The sequence below is a fragment of the Phaethon aethereus genome (assembly GCF_964289735.1).
Source record: "Phaethon aethereus genome assembly, chromosome: 6".
NCBI lineage: Eukaryota > Metazoa > Chordata > Aves > Phaethontiformes > Phaethontidae > Phaethon > Phaethon aethereus.
In genome coordinates, this window is record NC_138580.1 from 30,538,713 (window position 1) to 30,558,542 (window position 19,830).

The 19,830-nt window shown below is 37.8% G+C and overlaps 1 protein-coding gene across 1 annotated transcript in view; it reads left to right on the forward strand.

Moving 5' to 3' along the window:
- Nucleotides 1-548: 548 nt before the first annotated feature.
- ALS2 (alsin Rho guanine nucleotide exchange factor ALS2) overlaps nt 549-19,830 on the forward strand; it is a gene marked incomplete at both ends in the record, with an annotated part of 35,834 nt that continues 16,552 nt past the window's right edge. The window contains 14 exons of the mRNA XM_082001206.1: nt 549-568; nt 2,993-3,147; nt 4,544-5,463; nt 7,768-8,128; nt 8,990-9,158; nt 9,595-9,691; nt 10,080-10,157; nt 11,099-11,272; nt 12,999-13,170; nt 13,559-13,739; nt 15,523-15,588; nt 18,150-18,312; nt 19,103-19,234; nt 19,469-19,597. Of these exons, the coding sequence (XP_081857332.1) occupies nt 549-568; nt 2,993-3,147; nt 4,544-5,463; nt 7,768-8,128; nt 8,990-9,158; nt 9,595-9,691; nt 10,080-10,157; nt 11,099-11,272; nt 12,999-13,170; nt 13,559-13,739; nt 15,523-15,588; nt 18,150-18,312; nt 19,103-19,234; nt 19,469-19,597 (2,817 nt within the window). The remainder of the gene's footprint in view (nt 569-2,992; nt 3,148-4,543; nt 5,464-7,767; nt 8,129-8,989; nt 9,159-9,594; nt 9,692-10,079; nt 10,158-11,098; nt 11,273-12,998; nt 13,171-13,558; nt 13,740-15,522; nt 15,589-18,149; nt 18,313-19,102; nt 19,235-19,468; nt 19,598-19,830) is intronic.

The window sequence follows — 19,830 nt, forward strand, 5'->3', positions numbered from 1 at the left end:
AGGCTTTAATAGAACCGTACCTTTTAATGCTAATATGTGCTTTGGTTTGGGAATACAGATACGAATTCAATACTTAACCATTTTTGGCTCATACAAATCTGTTTACCTTATAAATTTAGTTTGAGCGTATAATTCTATTTTACACTGCAAATGGATCAATTATCCTGCTTTGATGTTTCTTGAGTGGTATGCTGAGAATTATATAGAGAGGTTGGTGTTAATTTCTGCCTTTGAACTAGGTTTTGTTCAGTCTGTCCTTACAATAGACATATTGTGAGATGAATAGGTAGGACAAGCCTGGCTGTTTAGCTTTTGTTTGCCAACTCAGTGTGAATGAACTAAATACTTCAACCTTCCTAGGTTGTGGAAGTGCTTATTTATTTAACATGGGATCTAAAACCTTGCTTCTTGTTTATTGTTTGTTTGGTTTTTAGGTTTAACATAATTTCCAATTAAATAGCTGTTTTTTGTTTTACAGTTTGTGAACATAATATTGTTCCTTTTGAAAGAGGAGTGATTTGGTGGTGATGGAGTGCTGCCACTGACAGATGGACTCACAGGAAAGAAGGTGAGAATGAGCAGCTAGGTGAAGCCACAGAGGCTGCCTGAAATATGCCAGCTTCTGATGATCCTGGAAAATTATTAAGTGGTGTCAGCATACTCTTTACGTAGCTTACACTAAATGGGAGAAGAGGAGAAACATAGCTTTAGTTTCAATTATGTCTGGAACACGCAACTTATTACAACAGCAACTTCTTTAAGTTGATTGTTGAAACTTGTGGAGGGATAGCCGTAGGCTGGAAACTTGACAGTAACATTCTCTGGTGAACAGTAAATCATATCTGTTACCTGCACCTTTGAATTTTGATTCTGGACCAATAGCCCTGCAGTAGACTGTTCTTTTGCTCCTTGTTTCTTCCATTGAGATACCTGACAGAGGTCAGATGTTTTGGGGATGGAAAATTAGTGCCTTGTAATAAAACTTGTCCAAATTCGACTTGTGTTGTTCTCTGAAGACCTATTAAATGGATAAAAGGCCAAATACCAGGCTTTGGACTGAATTTAATGCACAGTATGTTGATGAAAACTCTCTATTGTGTTGTGTTCTTTGATGTGCTTTGCCCATTGGAGTAAATTCCATATTTTGAGTTCAGCTAAATGTCGTAACTGTGCTATTGGGTTTTTCTAACTTTTTTTTTCTGGCCTATATATTACCCGATTGTTTCCTTTTTAATTTACTTCTATTCTAAACACAAGTCCTGTGTATTCAAAATGCAAGATGGACCCTGCATTTTAATACTATGTATGTTGTTTGGATTAAATTACTTATGTGAATTTTAGAAGAGTTTTTGACTGTTACTTTTTTGTTGATTCCCCCCCCACCCTGTTATGTGGAAAAAGAAGAGAGATTGGGGATAGGCACAGGAGCCAAGAGACATAATTCCATCTCTTAGTCTCATCTTGAATGTTTCAGAGGCAGATTGTGCAAAGGTGTTGTTCATCCTAATCACTACAACTAGCAAAATTTTTAGTTTAAAAAAATCAGTAGCCTGCATGAATAGGGCCTTATGGCTTTTAAATGTGCTACATGCATAAGTTGTCCCCAATGTGGCCTGTCAGCCTACCTCTTTCTGGGTTAGCTTCAGTATTGGAATACATTTGGGGTTTTGTGCCCTTCCTTCTAGAAAAAGATTGCCATTTTGTCAAGCTCTTCTCACTACCTTATATATTTAGCTTAACAAGTTCATGCAAAGCTGCAAGAACTGATTTATGTAGGGAGTAAATGACTTGACTGTTGGCAAATAAGGAGCTAAACCTACTTTTTCCTACCAGGTGGATAACAATCTATTCTATATAAAATTTTAAATTAAATACAACTCTTAATTTAACTTGAAATGCTGTCAGTCTGTATTGATGTTTAAAATGACTTTTTGTGTTTGCTTAAATCAAGTGATTCCACAAGTTGTTAAAACTATGTGCTTGTTGTCAAAGTTCTGAGGAATTTCTTTCTTCTGAATGGGTGAAGCTCTTGACTGAGCATTCAAACCGGAGTGTGTTAAGTGTTAAACCAGCTTTGAATAGTTCCAGTCACTCCTGCAAGCCCAGATACTTCCATGGTGTTTCAGAATTTATTTTTTTCTTGGTTCAGTTGATTTGAATGACTGGCTCATTTGAATCTGAGAAGCTCATTAAGAATTAATAGAAGAAAATTAAAAACAGCCAAACCTGCATTTTTCTCTCTAAAGGTAGAAATTGAAGTATATAGAGGATGAGCTCTTACAGGTGTAATGTTTTGAAGACAGTGTGAATGGGAGCAATTGGTTCATGGTAAAGTCTGCACACAATACATCCTTTGCTTAGTTACTTTTAAAGCAAATGTTATTTGAGACATATATATTTCCAGCATATTTGGTGTTCTATGTAACTGATAAAAACATGGTTATAAGGCTGTTTTTTCTGCATTTGGATTTCCAAAAGCTGAATAATACAAAACATTAATAAAACCTAATAAACCAGAAATACTCCTTCTGCTTTCTAACACAGGAAGAATTAACATTATAAATCTCACTGTTCAGATAGGAACAGAGTGGCTTATATGTGCGTAGAACTGATGCAACGATTTCCTCCAGCATAAAATGGCAGAATTACATATTAATTTGATCTTGCTGTGAGCAGCAAATACAATATATAATATAAAGGCTATATCAGTTGTCACTAGTAAACTTTGATACATTTATTCATAGGATCAGCTGCTCTTCAGGCAGTAAAGTACAAATGAAAAAGAAAGCTAATGATTTCAAATAGAAGATACTTGTTTTTCATTTAAGTAACATTTTAATTAAGATTACCAAATTGTAAATTAAGTAAGTTGATATTAAAACTAATGCCTGAACTGCTAAGCCTTTCCTACATATGAGAAAAGCAAACTATGCATTACTGAACCACAGAAAAAATTAAAGCTGATTCTATATTTCCTCCAATCTTTTTGTAGCTCAGAAGAGGCAGAAGGAGCCAAAGAGAGAGGCCTGGTCTATGTTTGGAAGGCTGGTTCCTGCTCTGTAACTCCAGAAAGGCTTCCAGGCCTCAGTGGCAAGACTGTAATACAGGCAGCCCTTGGAATACATCATGGGTTACTTCTAACAGAAGGTAATAAACAACTTAATTGTGAAGATTTGAGGCAATAACAAACTTTAGTTACTGTCAAGTTTTCTTTTATTTTTTTTCATTCCATCTGTGTCTCATACACAAGTTTCGAACAGTTAGATTTTTTACTTTGCCAGTATTTCCTTCTTAGTTATAAGTTACGTAAAACCATGTAGGAATCAAAATTATATGCATAGGGTTTTCTTTCATACTCTTTTTTTTTTTTCCTTTTAACAATGGCTCTGGATTTCCTGTTTGAAGACAAATATGAACAGTGTCAACTCAAAATCATATTTCTTATGATGTCTTTCATTCAAAAAAGACAGTACAGCAAGGGGTTTTCTTGGTGTGCAAGAGCTTTGGTTTCTGTGTGCTTCTGGAAAAATTTGTAGGTAATAGATGCATTAGAGTGAGTCTTGGTTTGTGAACAGTTTGGCTCTGTGAATCAAAGTACACTTAAAAGACAGACCCTTGAGGTGTTTGCATAGCTTGGTCCTTTCTTGTACTGATCAATGGGCATACGGTTGTAAAGACTAAACTGGAAGTTGCATCTTTGATTTTTCTTTGATGTTATTGAAGGCAAGATTCCAGGTTATTGGTGAGCCTGCTGTAAGCACCTCTCTGCTATTGGAGTTGTTAGGGAGTGCCAGTGTCTTTTCAGAACATATTTCTTACGTTAATATTTATGAAAATTAAAAGGACTTTTTGCATGTGTGTTCTTGTCCCATGAAGCATGTTGTTTGTGCGTATGATTTACCATTTCTCTATCACTGTGAAAAAACTTGTTCATTTTAAAAATAGATTTCTACTTTTCTTTAGTATGAGCAAAGTAACTTGAACTGGCATTGCTGCAATCTTTTCAGGTAAAAGTAATGAAATTTTGGAGAGACTGCAGTACAACATCAAACCAATAGCGAGGTACTTGTACACCACCCCCCCTGCCCCATTCCACCTGATAGGGCAATCCTGTTTTACTGTAGGATGGCAAACTGTACAGTCTGGCAGTGCTAGATCTCTGTATGGAAAGATAAGCTCTGTACTTTGTCGTGCTCTTCAAGCATGGTTGTATGTCCTTAATATGTTGTACACTCTTAAATTAGAGGGGACCAATAAATACACTGAACTTGGGTATAGTAGAATTTTTGTCAGAAAAGCATTACTTAGTTCAACAGTGCATGTATGCACAGGGTAACGTTAACATGAGGTGTAGAACTTTATGGCAGCAATAGCAGAGAGCAACCAGCAGTTTTCATAGATCAATAGCCATAGTTTCACTGAGCCTGAAGTAAGCTAAAAATTTATATCTGTTTATCTGAATCTCTCTTCAAATTTTTGTATTGGTTCTAACTTCATTAGACTCATGCTAGGTCTTTTGTGTTTTTGTTTTGTTTTCTCCCAGGTGGAGAGGTCTACAGTTTTGGAAAGCTGCCCTGGAGATCAGGACTGGAGGAGTCATTTGCCAATAGTCCTATCTTAGAGAATACTTTGCTTGGGCATCATGTTATTACAGTGGCAGCTGGCAGCTTCCATAATGGAGCCGTGACAGAAAGTGGTGTGGTGTACATGTGGGGGAACAATTCTGCTGGCCAGTGTGCAGTTGCTAATCAATCATGTGTGCCAGAGCCACAACCCATCAGTATTTCTGATTCTGAAACCAGTCCTCTGTTATCAGTACGGATTTTGCAGCTAGCATGTGGAGAGGAACACACACTGGCATTATCACTAAGCAGAGAGATATGGGCTTGGGGGAGTGGCTGCCAGCTTGGTCTCATAACAACAACCTTCCCAGTGACAAAGCCACAGAAGGTAGAGCACCTGGCAGGACGCGTTGTGCTCCAGATTGCTTGTGGAGCCTACCACAGCCTGGCTTTGGTACAGTGTCTCCCTGTGCAGGAGATGAAGCCTATCCCAGAGAGGTGCAATCATTGCAGTCAACTCCTCATTACCATGACGGACAAGGAGGATCATGTAATCATTTCAGATAGTCACTGTTGCCCACTGGGTGTAGCACTGTCTGATAACCAACCGGAAAACCATGTCTTCTGTCCCTCATTGGAGACTCTAGAAAGAAAAAGTGCAACAGGTAGCCAAAGTGAAGACTGTCAGAAACCACTTGTGGAAGAACATATGCTTGTTGCTTTAGAATCTGATGGAGCAAGCGTGCTTTCCAGCAATGATGGCCAGGAAGACAGTGGAATTTCTAGTCCTGCAAATATGCTGGTCCCAGACAAAAAAGAAGTGAGAGAGTACTTAATCAGTTTATCAGATCACTCATTAAATGAGAGCCTGGAGAAAAAAATCTGCACAGAACCTGAGCAGGTTGGTACCTAGTAACTAGGTCTTAGTTTGCTACAACCTTCTTGTGTATGTGACGATGTTACTCTCTTCACAAATGAAAAATTCTGTTAGTTTAATGTAACTGTGGTGTTCCTATAGTTTCAAAGTGTTTCTTCTCTCTCAGGGTTCTCAACTTTTAAGGGGAAGAGTTTCTGTCCTCCATCCTTGTTAAACAGTAAGCCTTTAATGTCAGCAGTCTTATCAGTGCTGTAGTCTCTCTTCATGGTCCACAGTACCAAGAACCATGTAAACCAATTTCCCATTCTCTAGCTGTTTTACGATGCATGGGTTTCCCATGTGTGTAGGTCAGTAAGTTGGTACTTGTCTAATTTACTTCTAAGGTACAACTTTCTATACACGGAGCGACTCTCTAATTTCTCAATCAGTTAAAAATTCTAGATTGCAAGTAAAAATTGTAAAGGTAATGTTAAAAGTGTTGACCAAAAGGCTTCTAACGTTAATCATGTAGGGGTGGTATAAACTTATAAACAGGGATGGGAAATACATAAGTGCTGCACTGTTTTGTGTGATGTGGAAAATGGTTCAACAACAGTGTTTTGATGCTATAGCAGAACAGTAAAGCATCAGAAAATGTTTGAGATGAAGGTTCAAGAGCTGTTCCCAGCCCCCTGCCAAAATACTACAATATTTTGAAAAAAAATCTTTTTTGGAATGGGGGACAAAGATACAACTCAAAGCTATTAGACAGAAAATGAATCCAAAATCTTGCAGTGCAGTCTGGCGGTCCCTACCTAAGTGCTGTCCTGCAGGATAGTTTATGGTATAGGTAGTGTATATAAGGAAAACTGCCACTCTGTGGCCTACTATGCAAAATTCATAGCAGAATTCTGAAAATTTCTTCTGTCATTTCAAGTGTTGTATGTAGATATCTATTTCTTAATTGTTGTTAGAGTTATAGTAAGAAATTTTTCACAATGATTCTGGGAGATAAATTTCACAGTGCCTAATAGTTGATTTTTTTGTTATCACTTCTGATTAAAAAAAAAAAAAGTAGTATTAAAACCAAAACAAACTGTCAAATTTGGTCACTCAGCAAGATGTTTTTTTTCCTGAGAGAAACTTATTCCAGAGAAATAAACATTGTGTGAACACTGTTGTCCTTCCTTTTTGCTAATACAAATACATCCTAGCAGTTGTGTGCCCCCCAGGCTCATGAGAGAACTCCTGCCATTAGGAAATGACTGAAACACAGAGTCTCATGCTCCCTTTCTCCACTCCTTGTTCTTGGAATCTTTCCAGAGTACTGTTTCCCTCACACAGTTCCGGGAATAAACAAACTTGGAGTCGATTCACTGAATCTTAACACAATTGAGCATACATGAGAAGAGCAGAGATGAGGACTCTAATATTTCAGCATTAGTAAAATCTTTTATTCCTCTTTGCTTTCCTACTCAAATCAAGTTTGCTCTTCTGTATTGCTAGGCATGCCTTTTATAAATAGCAATGAAGTACAACTAAATAGGACCAATCCTTTAGCCTAATTTTTCACAAAAAAGAGAAGGCAAAGATTGTTTTCCTTCAGGCAGGATAAAATGAGATATAATATTTATATTATTTCCCACCATGTAGTAGGTGGGGAAGATGGGACTTTGCTGTCTTGTCTTTTTAACATTCAAACTATTTTGCAAATACGATCTTGTGCATTATTTCTTATTTGGTGGGTAAATTGATTGCTATTATAGGTAATGGTGTGCTGGTACTCATAATTGCCTTCAGTCAGTTTGTCCCGAGTGCGACTTGATGATTATTAATTAAGCTTTGTATGGATACAACAGTGGAATAATGGGACGCATAGCCCAGAATAGTCTTAAGATAGACCTTGCCAAATGAATCCATGAATCACTGTTTTCCTTTTAAGATATCAAGGAGAGAACTTACCTCTCTATAAGTAGAGCATACTCACTGGTGCACTTTAACTGGTGACAAAGAAGTTGGCAATAAGCCTAAAATTAAAACAGTTTTTATATTTGTTTGCAAAGATCCTTTTTTTTGTATTTTAAAAAGCCCAAACCCATAGTCTTATGGACTTATGTCTTATGTTGCACAAAACAAGTGCAACAGACAAAGCCCAGTCCATGTGGAAACAGTGCTTGGTCCTACCTTAAAAATGTAATTCTGAGGAATAGATGTACACCTAAGTATAAGGAGCTTCCTCATAGTGTCTTGTTCAGTATAGCACATAGTTTGAATAGTGAATGTATATATCATCATGCTACTGCTATGTGATGTCTGGTATGACAGTCTTCAATTTTTCTTTGGTTTTAGCATTCTCAAGAAGAACAACTCAGTGCTTGTATCCCTGGCGCTCCAGGTTCCAGCACATCAGCCTTGAACAGCTTGGTGGCCTCTTGTGCGTCAGCAGTTGGTGTGAGAGTAGCTGCTACATATGAAGCTGGAGCATTGTCTCTGAAGAAAGTAATGAACTTCTATGGCACACCTCCAAGTGAACCAGGATCTCAATCTGGCAGTGGTTCCCCAGGGCCTGAAGCTCTGAAAGACAGTCGAGAGGAGCAGGTCAGACTGGAATCCATGCAGGGGAAGAAGAGTTCCAGTTTAGTAGATATTAGAGAGGAGGAATCTGAAGGAGGGAGTCGAAGACTTTCCCTGCCTGGCTTGTTGTCACAAGGTAAAAAAGCATGTTGGGAAAACCAGGAGACTGGAAAAGTTATAATACCGTGGAAGTTTATAACTGAAAATAAAACATGTTTATTGAACATAAATCTAATCATCTACCAAAAGTGTTTATGAATTATAAACTATATTTTAGGACCTGAAGGTGGTGAGGGGAGTGAAGACTAGCAGATACTGCATGCTAAGAAAACCGAAAGCATAGGGGGTTTAGGCATGTTCTTCATTGGTCAAGTAAGGTAAAGCGGGCACGTTGTAGTAGTCTGGGCAACTTAGTGCAAACTGACATTAAACTATCTTTCATATAGGTTGCATAGCAGATAATTTGTGTGGTCTGTAATCCTCACTGCACTGAGCTGCTTGAGCCAGGGACATAGAAGTATTCCAGTTCCCACTGTCAAACTTCAAAGTTAATGATCTTCCCTCATAGATTTTAGTGGTGTTAACTGCTCTGAATGGGTGGGTTTTAGTTCTACTTTGATCTTGGATCTGAGGCAAGATTTTAGGAAGTCTTGAAATCTTTTGTTCACTGCAGGGATATAGTTTGCTTTCAAAACATTTTTTTAATGTATAGTTTGTTTTGGTTCACTTGCTTCAATATAACTGTATACTTCTCATGCCTGTTTAATAGGTGATAAAAAGTAGTTGGGAGCTGTCTACTTTTAGCACATATGTTACTTCTGTCTATCAGTGAACGATCTTCTTACATGTCAGCCTTTGCTCTCAATCTTAATTAAGACCTCTCTAAGAAGTCCTGATCAGTTATTTCGAATGGTACTGTTACTGTGTAACACGTAGTCTGAGCAATATATTTACCTAAAAAGATGAGCAATTTTTCTATCTCGTGGCCTGTTTTCAGTTTCTCCTAGGCTCTTACGGAAGGTAGGGCGGGCAAAAATGAGGACTGTAGCTCTGACTCCAACCTACAGTGGTGAGGCTGATGCTCTTTTACCCTCTCTAAGAACGGAGGTATGGAGCTGGGGGAAGGGGAAGGAAGGACAACTAGGACATGGTGATGTTCTGCCAAGGTGAGATTTATTTGACAAATGTGGGTTTTTTAATTCAGTAGGTCACTAGGAAACCTTGAGTATTCAACTTTCTCAAATTCAGTCAACTGTCTGGCATTGTGTTCTTGTCCTTTTAAGTGTGGTGACATAAGTTCCTCCAAGTAGCGTGTTTTATGTTGTATTGTTACTGAATGTCAACCAGTTATGACTTTTCCCCTTGTAATCACTAGGAGTTTTGGTGACATTTTGACTTTGTCCAAATTGGGGTGAGGTTTATCATAAGTTTTCACCCTTCATGACCTTTTTGACTAAGCTGGTTTATTGCCAAAAGACTCCATGTATGTTTGTTTTCTGAAATTTGTTTTGGGGAAAAATAAAACTTGGAATTTATTTTTGTGTTAAGAATACCTCTGATAATCTTTCTTCTCCCCCTGCCCGGGGTTCTGGGGATTGACAGGCTTCAGCCACTATGTGTGAAAAGCCTGGATGGTAAAGAAGTGATTCACCTCTCTGCTGGTGGCCATCATTCCTTAGCACTCACTGCCAAATCCCAGGTACAAGTGATTGTTGCCATTTATTGCTTATCTATGATGTAATTGCCATGTTTAGTGTTTTCTAGGCTTTTGTTTCTTTTGCTTCTGGAGTTTTGTTTTTGTTTGCGGGAGGCAACTTGGAAGCATTATGGAATTTTAATTCTATTTCTGCCAAAGTTCTGCATGTACCATCAGCATTATGTTTAAAGATTGCAATACTTGATTTGGTGCATGCCGTTTCTGAAGGTGAGAAGACAATTTGAGAATATAGGAAGTGCTTCTTGGTACATGAATCTTATATCCTTGACTTGTGTGTATTTGCACACTTTGTGTGTTGTACTCCTACAATTCAGTATGTGTCCATGTATATAAACTTATATTCTCATGTTTAGCTACCTGTTTCTTACAGGTGTATTCATGGGGCAGCAATGTCTCTGGCCAGCTTGGTCACTTGAACTCCCCAACAACAGTCCCTCGTCTTGCAAAGGTACTTTCTGTTTTCTGCTTTGTTCTTTAAGTGTAGGGTCTCTCCTTATACAAGTAATTTCTAAAAACTGACCTTGTTTATGGATCTTTGTGCTATATAGTAATAGAACCCTTGATTCCTTTGGCTTATACTGAGAATACAATCCTTAGATGAGTTTGTGAAAATCTACCCAAGAATTCTTTTACACAGACTTCCACTGTTTTTTGACCACATGGAGGTTCTAAAACTGAGAAATGTGACTGTATCTTCTTATCAAATTTCACTGCTACCTTATATTTGGTTTCTCTCATATTGATGTTGCAGTGCTGAAACTTTTAAATACCTTGGAACACTGGTTTTATTCTAAGCAATTGCTTCTAGCATTTTTAGCTTTGCTAGGCCATGACCATGTTTGGTGTTTGTTTCTGTATTTCCAGAGCTGTTTTGGCAGTGGGTTTTCTCTTTGTTTTGAACTTTTCATCATGTTGAGTGGATACCCAAATAATGATGTTGGGTTAGACCAGACCCTTGCTTAACTTTTCCACACAGACAAGCACCATAAAACAATCTACAGAGTTTTCTGGCGTAGGCCTTATGCAAATTAATGTACACTATGCTCACTGTCTCACAGATTTGTAGATTTCCCAGTTAAATGTAGAGGGGAGAATAGTGTTGCAACTTTAATCAAGCTCACCTGATGCCCATTTAAAAATAAAACTGATTTATAGTTCAAAGGCAAAAAATCAGCTGTTAGAAAGATGACTGGAAGGAAAGAGTTTTTTCAGTATACATGCAAGAAATGTATTTGTTAGGAGACACTGAAATAGAAAAATTACCAGTTATTGTACTACTTTTTCTTGTTGGGTGTATTACTTGCATGTGTGGCTAGAAGAGTGAAGTACTCTCCTCTCCTTCCAGCTTTAGGTGATTTCTAATGTTTCTCCCTTCCTCATGAATTTCAGGTGTGTGGTGATGGTGTTTGGAGTACAGCAGCAGGACTAGATTATTCCCTCTTCTTAGCAGATGAGGAAGACTTTCAACCTGGATTATATTACAGTGGCCAGGAGACAACAACAGAAAATTTGTATGAAAATAGCTGTGCTAAGAGTCCAGTTTTGTTACTATCATGTAGTAAGGTGAGTGGTATTTCCTCTAAGTTAGAGCAAATCATACTCATTGGAGATAGCACAGTGCTGGCTGTTCAACTACCCTTAAGGGTGTTAAGTCAAGTAACTGGTTCCTAACCAGTCAAATCAGGAGTACAGCTTATGGGGTGCAGAGAGGAGGTCTAATTAGTATTGTTTTCTTCCCTGCCTGTTTCTTGGTGTTTCCTTCTGTTTAAGGGACAAGGAGGTGTTTCCAGTGTGTCTAACCCATTTCCTTCCATGTGTGCGTGTTGCAGAAGTGCACCCTTATATTGTGCTCTATTTTCACCACAGTGTTCATGTATGTATTCTTCGCTGCTATTGCTCTTCATTTTCCTGTTGTTTCTCAAATGATTGAGGGCACTGCCTGCTCTACTCCATTCTGCTTCCTATGCGTCTTGTTTGTGAGTGGGCAGAAGGTTCCTCTGAGTTTTGCACCATCTCCTTCCCTCCCTTTCTGTGAGCAAAAGCACCAAAATGTGCATTTGTATGTTTACGGGAGAGGAGCCCCTGTGCAATTTTCTTCGTCAAGCTGGATCTCATATCTGCTTTGAAGTTGGTATGAGGTGGGGGAGTGTGTGCTCTGACTGCATGTCCTCTTCCAAGTTGTTTGTATGATTGCAGACCAACCTAAGCATAAGGTAACAAGAAGGACGTTTTGAGGGGAGAAAGCAGCTCTTTGTCTCAGCTCTTCTGGATTTCTCTGCTGCTTCCCTAGATTGAGCAGAATAGCTGTTGGAGAGGGGTTTTGTGGAGGGATGGGAATTTAGAGAATGGGTCCATCCATGTGCATGTGTGTGCATGCATGTGCACACATGTATGTGCACGCAGACACACACACTCTTGTATTCCTTCTATTAGGTTGTTGCTAGCCCTTCCCTTCTCTTGTAGGGTGACTTCGTAGGCTCTTGCACATAAGACTTGGCCTGTGGGTTGCTTGTTGAACAACTCTGTCTCAATGTTTCTAAGGAATCCTCTATTTAACAACAAAGGAAGTAAAAGTAGAGCTCAAACACTGAATTACTATATGGTATTGCATGTGAACCAGAGTTAGTGAGGAGCCACAATGCATCAGCAGCACTTGTGCTGACCTGAGAGAAGAATTTTGCTTCCAACTACTGTGGAAAGCAAATACATACTAATACCACTTGTGGTGTTAGTGCAGTTCTTAGTGTTAGTCCAATTTATTGATATTAATCAAAATTAATATTAATTACTCTTATCAATAAGTTGACATCTTTCAGGTCCAGAAAGGACTATAGTTCAGAGCATAGCCATAATATTATAAGCCTTGTTATTCTCACTTCCTAATTTGTAAGAGAAACAGTTGATGTAATGATACTATTTAATATCAATGTTATTGATATGTGTGAAGTATATTGCAATTCTATAGGTGACTGAACTTAAGGTCTCTATCTCTTAAACATAGAATGGTGGTATAAGTCACCTTAAAAGATGGGCTATTTATTGTCTTTTAGGCTCTATCAGTAACAGAAAATTGAACAGCATTGACTATAAATGTTTCTTCTACTTTTATCATTCTTGTATTAAGCCAGTATTGAATGGATTGTTTGTCACTGTAGGTAATTAATACTTATTGTCACTTACTGCTCCTAAATAGATATTCTTTATTCTGCATCACCCTAATTTTAAATTGGAGTGTAAAAAGAAAAATATTAAAGCCGCTGTCTTTTCTTTCCTCTTTTTGATCTTTCAGATAGGGTACATAAGCAATGTGATAGCTGGTGGTGACAACTGTGCGGTCTTAGTAGACAAAAACGTAATGGGATATATTGCCAGTTTGCATGAGTTGGCTTCTACTGAGAGAAGGTTTTATTTCAAACTGAGTGAGATCAAATCTCAGGTTCTTAGACCTCTTTTAGGTTTAGGTAAGAACTTCTTTTAATATTTTCTTTGATATTATTTCCCCTATGTTCCACAACAAATTTCTTTATGCAAAATTTAAAAGCAATTATATATTTTTAAGATAAAGCTAAGGTGTTGCTCTTTTCCCCTGTTTGGATGAACTGGTGAAATACAGCTGCATTTTGACATCTGCATTATGTTCTTAGTATTTGCACTTTCCTGACTGATTCACCTGAAATAGCATAATTATTTGAGCTGTATTTAGTCTAAAATTGTTGCATTCCTGATTCTGGATAATGTAGCCATGAAATTGCCAATAAAACATCTAAACAGCACCTTGTGGTAATTCACTTTATTAATGGGTGCTGCCCTTTCATAAGGTAAGCTAAATTGCTTTCTGGTCTGTTACAGATAATTTGGGCAATGCAAATACAATCCAGTTGTTGCAGGAGGTGGCAAGCAGGTTCAGCAAGTTGTGCTATCTCATCGGTCAACATGGAGCTTCTTTAAGTAGCTTTCTTCATGGAGTAAAAGAAGCCAGGAGCTTGGCCATCCTGAAGCATTCCAGTCTCTTTTTGGATAGTTACACTGAGCAAGTATCCAATTCTCTCTCATCTTGAGTTGCTGCAGGCTTAATCTAGTGACCATAACAAGCCCTGAGTTAGACTAAAGTAGATCATAAGGAAAGCTACATAAGTAACTGTTGTGCAAATTGTATTCTTGCAATTTAAAATGTATGGAGAGTTTTACACAATCTAATTCATTAGTGAGCTACATATTTCAAAGTCTTCGCCAGTGGAGCGTACTGGGCGGCTTCAGCTTTCCTAATGTAAAACTGTATGTACATACTCTTCTGTGGTTGCTGCATATAGAGCTGTAAAAAGTGACATGTTTATTACTTAGCAGTAAGGATTTTGTAATATAATGTAATAGAGTTACTATGGCTAGGCTACTAAGTAAAGCTACCTTTGGGGGTTTATTGTGGTTGAAAAATGACTTTTCAATAGTTGTTAACTAAAAATTGTCTCCCACAAGAATGATTCTTCTGTCCGGATATCTGCTAAATAGCAAGTATTACACCTTTCACCCAAAAGACAGAACTGCTGTAGTACTCAGAATTAAGTCAGCATTATCCTGGTTATTTTTATTAGCTTAATGCTTTTGGGAGAGGAAGTCTATGCAGTCACACTGTTTGCTGTCTTTCTCCTCAATAATTTTTGTAGTTGCTGGATAGTTTCATCCAAATGTAGCAGAGGTCTCATCACACAATACCTACAGGCTTTTTTGAAAACTACTGGCTTGACAGAGCAGAGTCTACAAATGTCCTCTCCGCATGTAGTCTTGGTTACCAGACATCTGAAAATCTGTAAGGGAACAAATTTTCAAGACCATCAACTTCAGTTGTTATGCAGCAGCATTTTGAATGTGCAGCTAGTTGCACTTTTTTTCTAATGCAAGCACAACACTTAACCACTTTTACTGGGTCAGTGATAAACTTATGCCATATCACCCTAAAAAACCCTTTCTTCTCTGTTTGTCAAATGGGTCGTTCATAATTGTAAATATGTAATTTCTCCCTTTCTTAGTCTTTGACTTCAGTTGTTCTTGTAACCTGGATTTGCAGAATTGGTTCTCATTATTACTCAGATTAGAAGGGTTTCTTAATTTCTTCTGTCTCCCTGTCAAAGACAGAAATACCTAAGTCCTGTACTTGTTGTTATTGCCTGTCTTCTGCTCTCCCCATTTGCTTTCTAATGCTTTACGCATTTTTCTGTGTATTGCATCAGAACCTATGCATGGTCCTCAGCATGGTGCCCTGAGCATCTTCCAAGGATCCATCAGGCAACATAAGTATTATCTGTTAATTGGGCTAGCCTGACACTTCTTCACTTGGAGAAAGGTGCCTTTTTTTTAAAAATGGTTTCCTTTTTGGTAGGGGAGAAGTGAAAGGTAGAATGTTGAATAGCAGGAAAAGAGAAATTCCCATCTTGAAATTTCCACCTTGAATATAATTAGAAGCTAGCAGTATTAAACTGCCGAAACAAATGGCCTATTCTGTACATGCCCACATTTGGGGGAAACAACAACAAAAAAAAATATCAGGTTTTGTTTGCAAAGTAACCCCTCTGCTTTGTGCTAATGACAGCAGAGATGTGGAATACTAATGCATGTTCTGTCCTCCATGTGGAAAATGAATACTAAGTGTTGCAGTAACATTGAGTGTTCCAGTGTTTAATATTTTCTCAGATACTTAGATTACTTGTATAGTAAAAGATATTACAGATCTCATGGGAAACTGCTGGAAATTACAACAGTTGCTATTTCTAGGGATGTTCTTGTTTTGTAACCAAAGCTCTTTTTCTTCCCCATTTTAGGTATTGTACTTCAGTAACAAACTTCCTGGTAATGGGAGGATTTATGCTCCTTGCAAAGCCAGCAATGTAAGCAAGCCTTTAGCATTTTCTGGAGGTTTTGATCAACTAGCAAAGAACTGTACTGTAAAGAATTGTGTGTGTATGTATGTAGTAATGAGCGTGCAGAAACTTGGTCTCAGCTTGCTTGAGTACACTAATTCCTTTTCCATCAGATGAAGAAAAAGTTACTTCCTCTGAACTGTAATGAAAGTTTAGGTTAAAATGCTGCTGAATTAGTTCAATTACTTTATCCTGAAGGTGGATGAAGGAGAAAAAAAAATATAAATTATTGTAAATTCCTTGAAAGAAATACAAATAGATTTCAGATAATGATTTTTTGGAAAAGTTAGTCTTGAAGTTTAATTTTCACTGTATATCTAGTGTTTGTTAGTATTTTATCTTTTAGATGGTGCTGTCAAGAAAATATGGAACAGAAAACTTTTCTTTAAGAATTAGTAAGAGTAGATAATGTGAATTCACTTTAATTCTTTTAAGTTTATGGAGGCACTTTAAAATGAGGCAAAAATAACATTTTTGCACATGTATCTTCTCTGCATCTCAAGGTTGCTTTACTCTGTTTCATGCATAGATGCTCTCAAATGTGAGGAAGGAATTGTATATTCTGAGGTAGTATATTTGAAGTTTATAGATCATAAAGTAAAGCCTTTTTCTCAGTTCAGTAACATTTTTGCCTAAGAAATAAAGTAATGACATTTTGCCTTTTTCACTCTAGTGCTGTGAAGAAGTTGTTGCAATGATTTGGGTTTTTTTAACTCGTCTGAGGAATTACTGGTTTTCCTTCTTTCCTAAATTCTGTAATAGGAGTAATTCTGTTACAGCTGTTTATGGAGCACTTTGAATGTAGCATATAAATGGTGGTATTGGAAGTTCTTTGAAATACCAGGGTACCTAATGCAAAGAATCTTCTGTAGCTGAGGACCAGTGCCAAAGACTAAATACAAAAAAACCCACTGCAGAGAGACACTGAGAATCTTTCTGCATTGGTCAAGATTTTTAAGGTGACTTACAGGAAATCTTAGTTCAAGCATAAGCTTATTCATGATTATTGGATGCTGAAGTTACTCATACTGAATTTTTCACATCAGTTGTCAGGTGTCAACAGGTTCTCCTACTGCAACCAGGGTCTCATTAGGTGAATAAGACTTTTTCAGGTTCTGAAACTTCAGGGAGGAGATGTCTTAGAAGTTTTCTCCTGTTACTTGCAAAGGGAAGTCAGGAATATTTTTGCTGGTAATGATGAATTTCTGCCCCCTCACCAAAGGGATGCTGTCTTAGTTGACAGTTAACAATGTCAGCTGTCTTTTATGAATATTCTGTGATATGAATGCATTAGAAGTCATCCCAATGTTAAAAAAAAAGTGCAAGCGCTAGCTTCAATAGAGATCTCCATTGCTAGCAGGATTTTGAGCATTTCCTCTGAAAGAGTAGATGAGCTATATACTCAGTGTTATGAATCTGTTATTATTTGACACTCTTCTACAGAGGCACCTTGGTGTGAGGATCTCAAAGTGCTTTAAAAGTGCAAGCCACCCAGATGGTTAAATTTAAGATTAAGAAATATGGTCTTCTCTCTAAAGAAGACTTTATTCCTAAGGCTTGTTGAACAAGAGAGTTTTTAAGTATTGTTATCAGACCTAGACAAGGTATGTTATTTTGATGTATGAAATGGCATCTTACTAATCATGTAGAATTCTTGGGGACCCTGCTCTGCAATTCTCTCATCTGTTTCACTATCCCTGGGGCCTGCTTTCTCAGCCTCACCTGATTTTTGCAGCTTGTGGTTTAAATGCTTCCCAGCTGGATGTGCTTTAATGCAGATGTGTCACATGTGCCAGCACATGTGTGCACACAGATATGGTGAAGGAGAGGGAAAAGTAGGTTTGTTTTCCTTTTAATGAAGAAATCCTGGGTTTGTGTGCTAATGTATTGTCTTCAGAATCATTTCCCTCTTCTTCTCTGAACTAGATTAGTTCTCCTTCTTGGAAATCAGACTGAGGATTGAACAGATTTCCTGCCTTTCTTTGAGGTAGGATGTAATTTTTCTAGTTAGGGGAAAAACTGGTCAGTTGCCTTGAACAGCAGGGGTGGGGAAGAGATTATTTGGATATGCTTAGGGAAATGCACTGGAGCAAAGTTAAGATTCTTTCAGGTTGTCTCATATGAATCAACAGTGTTAGGAACTTACTACTCCAAAAGTAAGGGGGAAATCATTCCACCTGTTAGCTGTTTTACTAACCAAGTGTTAAAGGGGAAAAGGCAAGTAGTTACTCTCTCTAAGTGGGGCAATTTAGTCAACTTTCTTCAACCAGTTTAATGACTGAGCATGTAAGAGTAGAAGTAAACAAGTCCTGTGTTGCAGGTAGAGATCTACATGTCTATATTACTGTGCTTCCTTAAACTAAATTGGGAATAGTTTAATAAGCAGCATGCATTCACCATTACAATTTTTATTGGTTTACAATAATCCAAAAAGGAGCATTCTGTGCTCATTGATATATAACATCACTGATGTCATGCTGTCTTTTTTTCTTCTCTTTCCTCTGTTCCCCAATGGTCCCATCATTTAGAGACTTCCTGAGTAAAAACCAGGAGCTATTACAGAAACTGTCTGAGAAGAATGAGGAAAACCTCCAGCTAGTGGAAGTTCTGAATGCTCTGTTTTTCATGCCATTTGGAAGACTTCATAATTATGCTAGAACTTTGCTAAAGCTTGCCACATGTTTTGAAGTGGTAAGCTGGCTTTGTTATCTCTATTAGAATAAATATACACATGAAACTTATGGCTCGGAAGTAACTGTGTGAAGCAAATGCCAGGTAATTAGAAATAGCTTAGTCCTCAGAGAAGTTACTTGGGACTTATATTTGCTGCAGGGAAGATCATGCACATTTATTTGTGCAATCTTGCACCACACCTGCACAGATCACATGACAGGTAGAAATTTGTTACCCTGCCAGAACTTGTTTGTGCGCCTGAGCGCTTAATTGTAAGTACATTATTTTGATGTTTGCCTGTTGCTTTTCAGTTCCATCTGGCATCATTACTGTAGTGATCCTTGGCTGTAATACTTTACTAAAAATACTACATATATATTAGGTAGACTTTTACAACCCGTTTAGATGTATATAATTGTATTCTTCTGAAATAAAAGATGACTAAACAGGAACAATAACTCTTGTATGTTTATCCCAATATAGTAATTTAAAGTATTACTCCTGCAATTATTAGTGCTACTTCTGCTACAACTTGTTAAGCTGCAAGAAGGTAGATCATGTAATTGTATATTAATCATTCTCCTCTTAACAGTCATGGAACTTCTGTGATTTCAAAACTCCCAGCATACCAACAGAACATGTGACCAAGAAAATAACTTAGCCTCCACTGTTACTTTATTAACCAGACCAACTGTCATGCGTTTGGTACTGATTTAATAAAATGAGCAGTTGTGTTGCAGCTTGGTTAGTGTTGTTTGTCCAGTTGTTCAGAAACACTCTTAGGTCTGTCTGGCCTTGTGCCCTACAGGCATCTCCAGAATACCAGAAGCTACAAGATTCTAGCTCTTGTTACGAGACCCTTGCTGTCCATCTTAGCAGAAAAAGGAAAGAAGCAGAATACACGCTTGGCTTCTGGAAGACCTTTCCTGGGAAAATGACGGTATAATGACAATTGTCAGTGCTTTGGCAGCTTGAATCTCTTGCTGTTAGTGTTATACCCTGTGTCTATTACTGAGTCTACTGTCCCAGTTGCACTTCTCTTGCTTCTAATTTGTGTTGCTGTAGTACTCTTAACTTTAAAAAGGTTGGGCCCTTACTATCAAATAGCACTGACCTTAAGTTACAATCAGTGAGAAGTAAGCTTCTGTAACTTTGTTTTTAACCCTACCTGTAGGATTCCTTGCGGAAGCCAGAGCGTCGTTTAATCTGTGAAAGCAGCAATCGGGGGCTGTCCCTGCAGCATGCTGGAAGATTCTCTGTAAACTGGTTCATACTTTTTAATGATGCTCTGGTACATGCTCAGGTAAGGCAGCTTGTATCCAGGAACAAAACTTTTCTATGCTTCAAACAACATGACTTTTTTTCATATAGTAAAGGTAAGTTTTTGCACTGTTCACTGCAGTGTTGCTTGAATATTTAAAAGTATTTTTTCATGTTTATGAATAAATTTGAAATCATCAACTCTTTTTTTTTTAAATGTTTGATTGCTGTCGCCCTGTGGCTGGCATGGTTTCTGTTGGTTATTTCTTGGAGCAG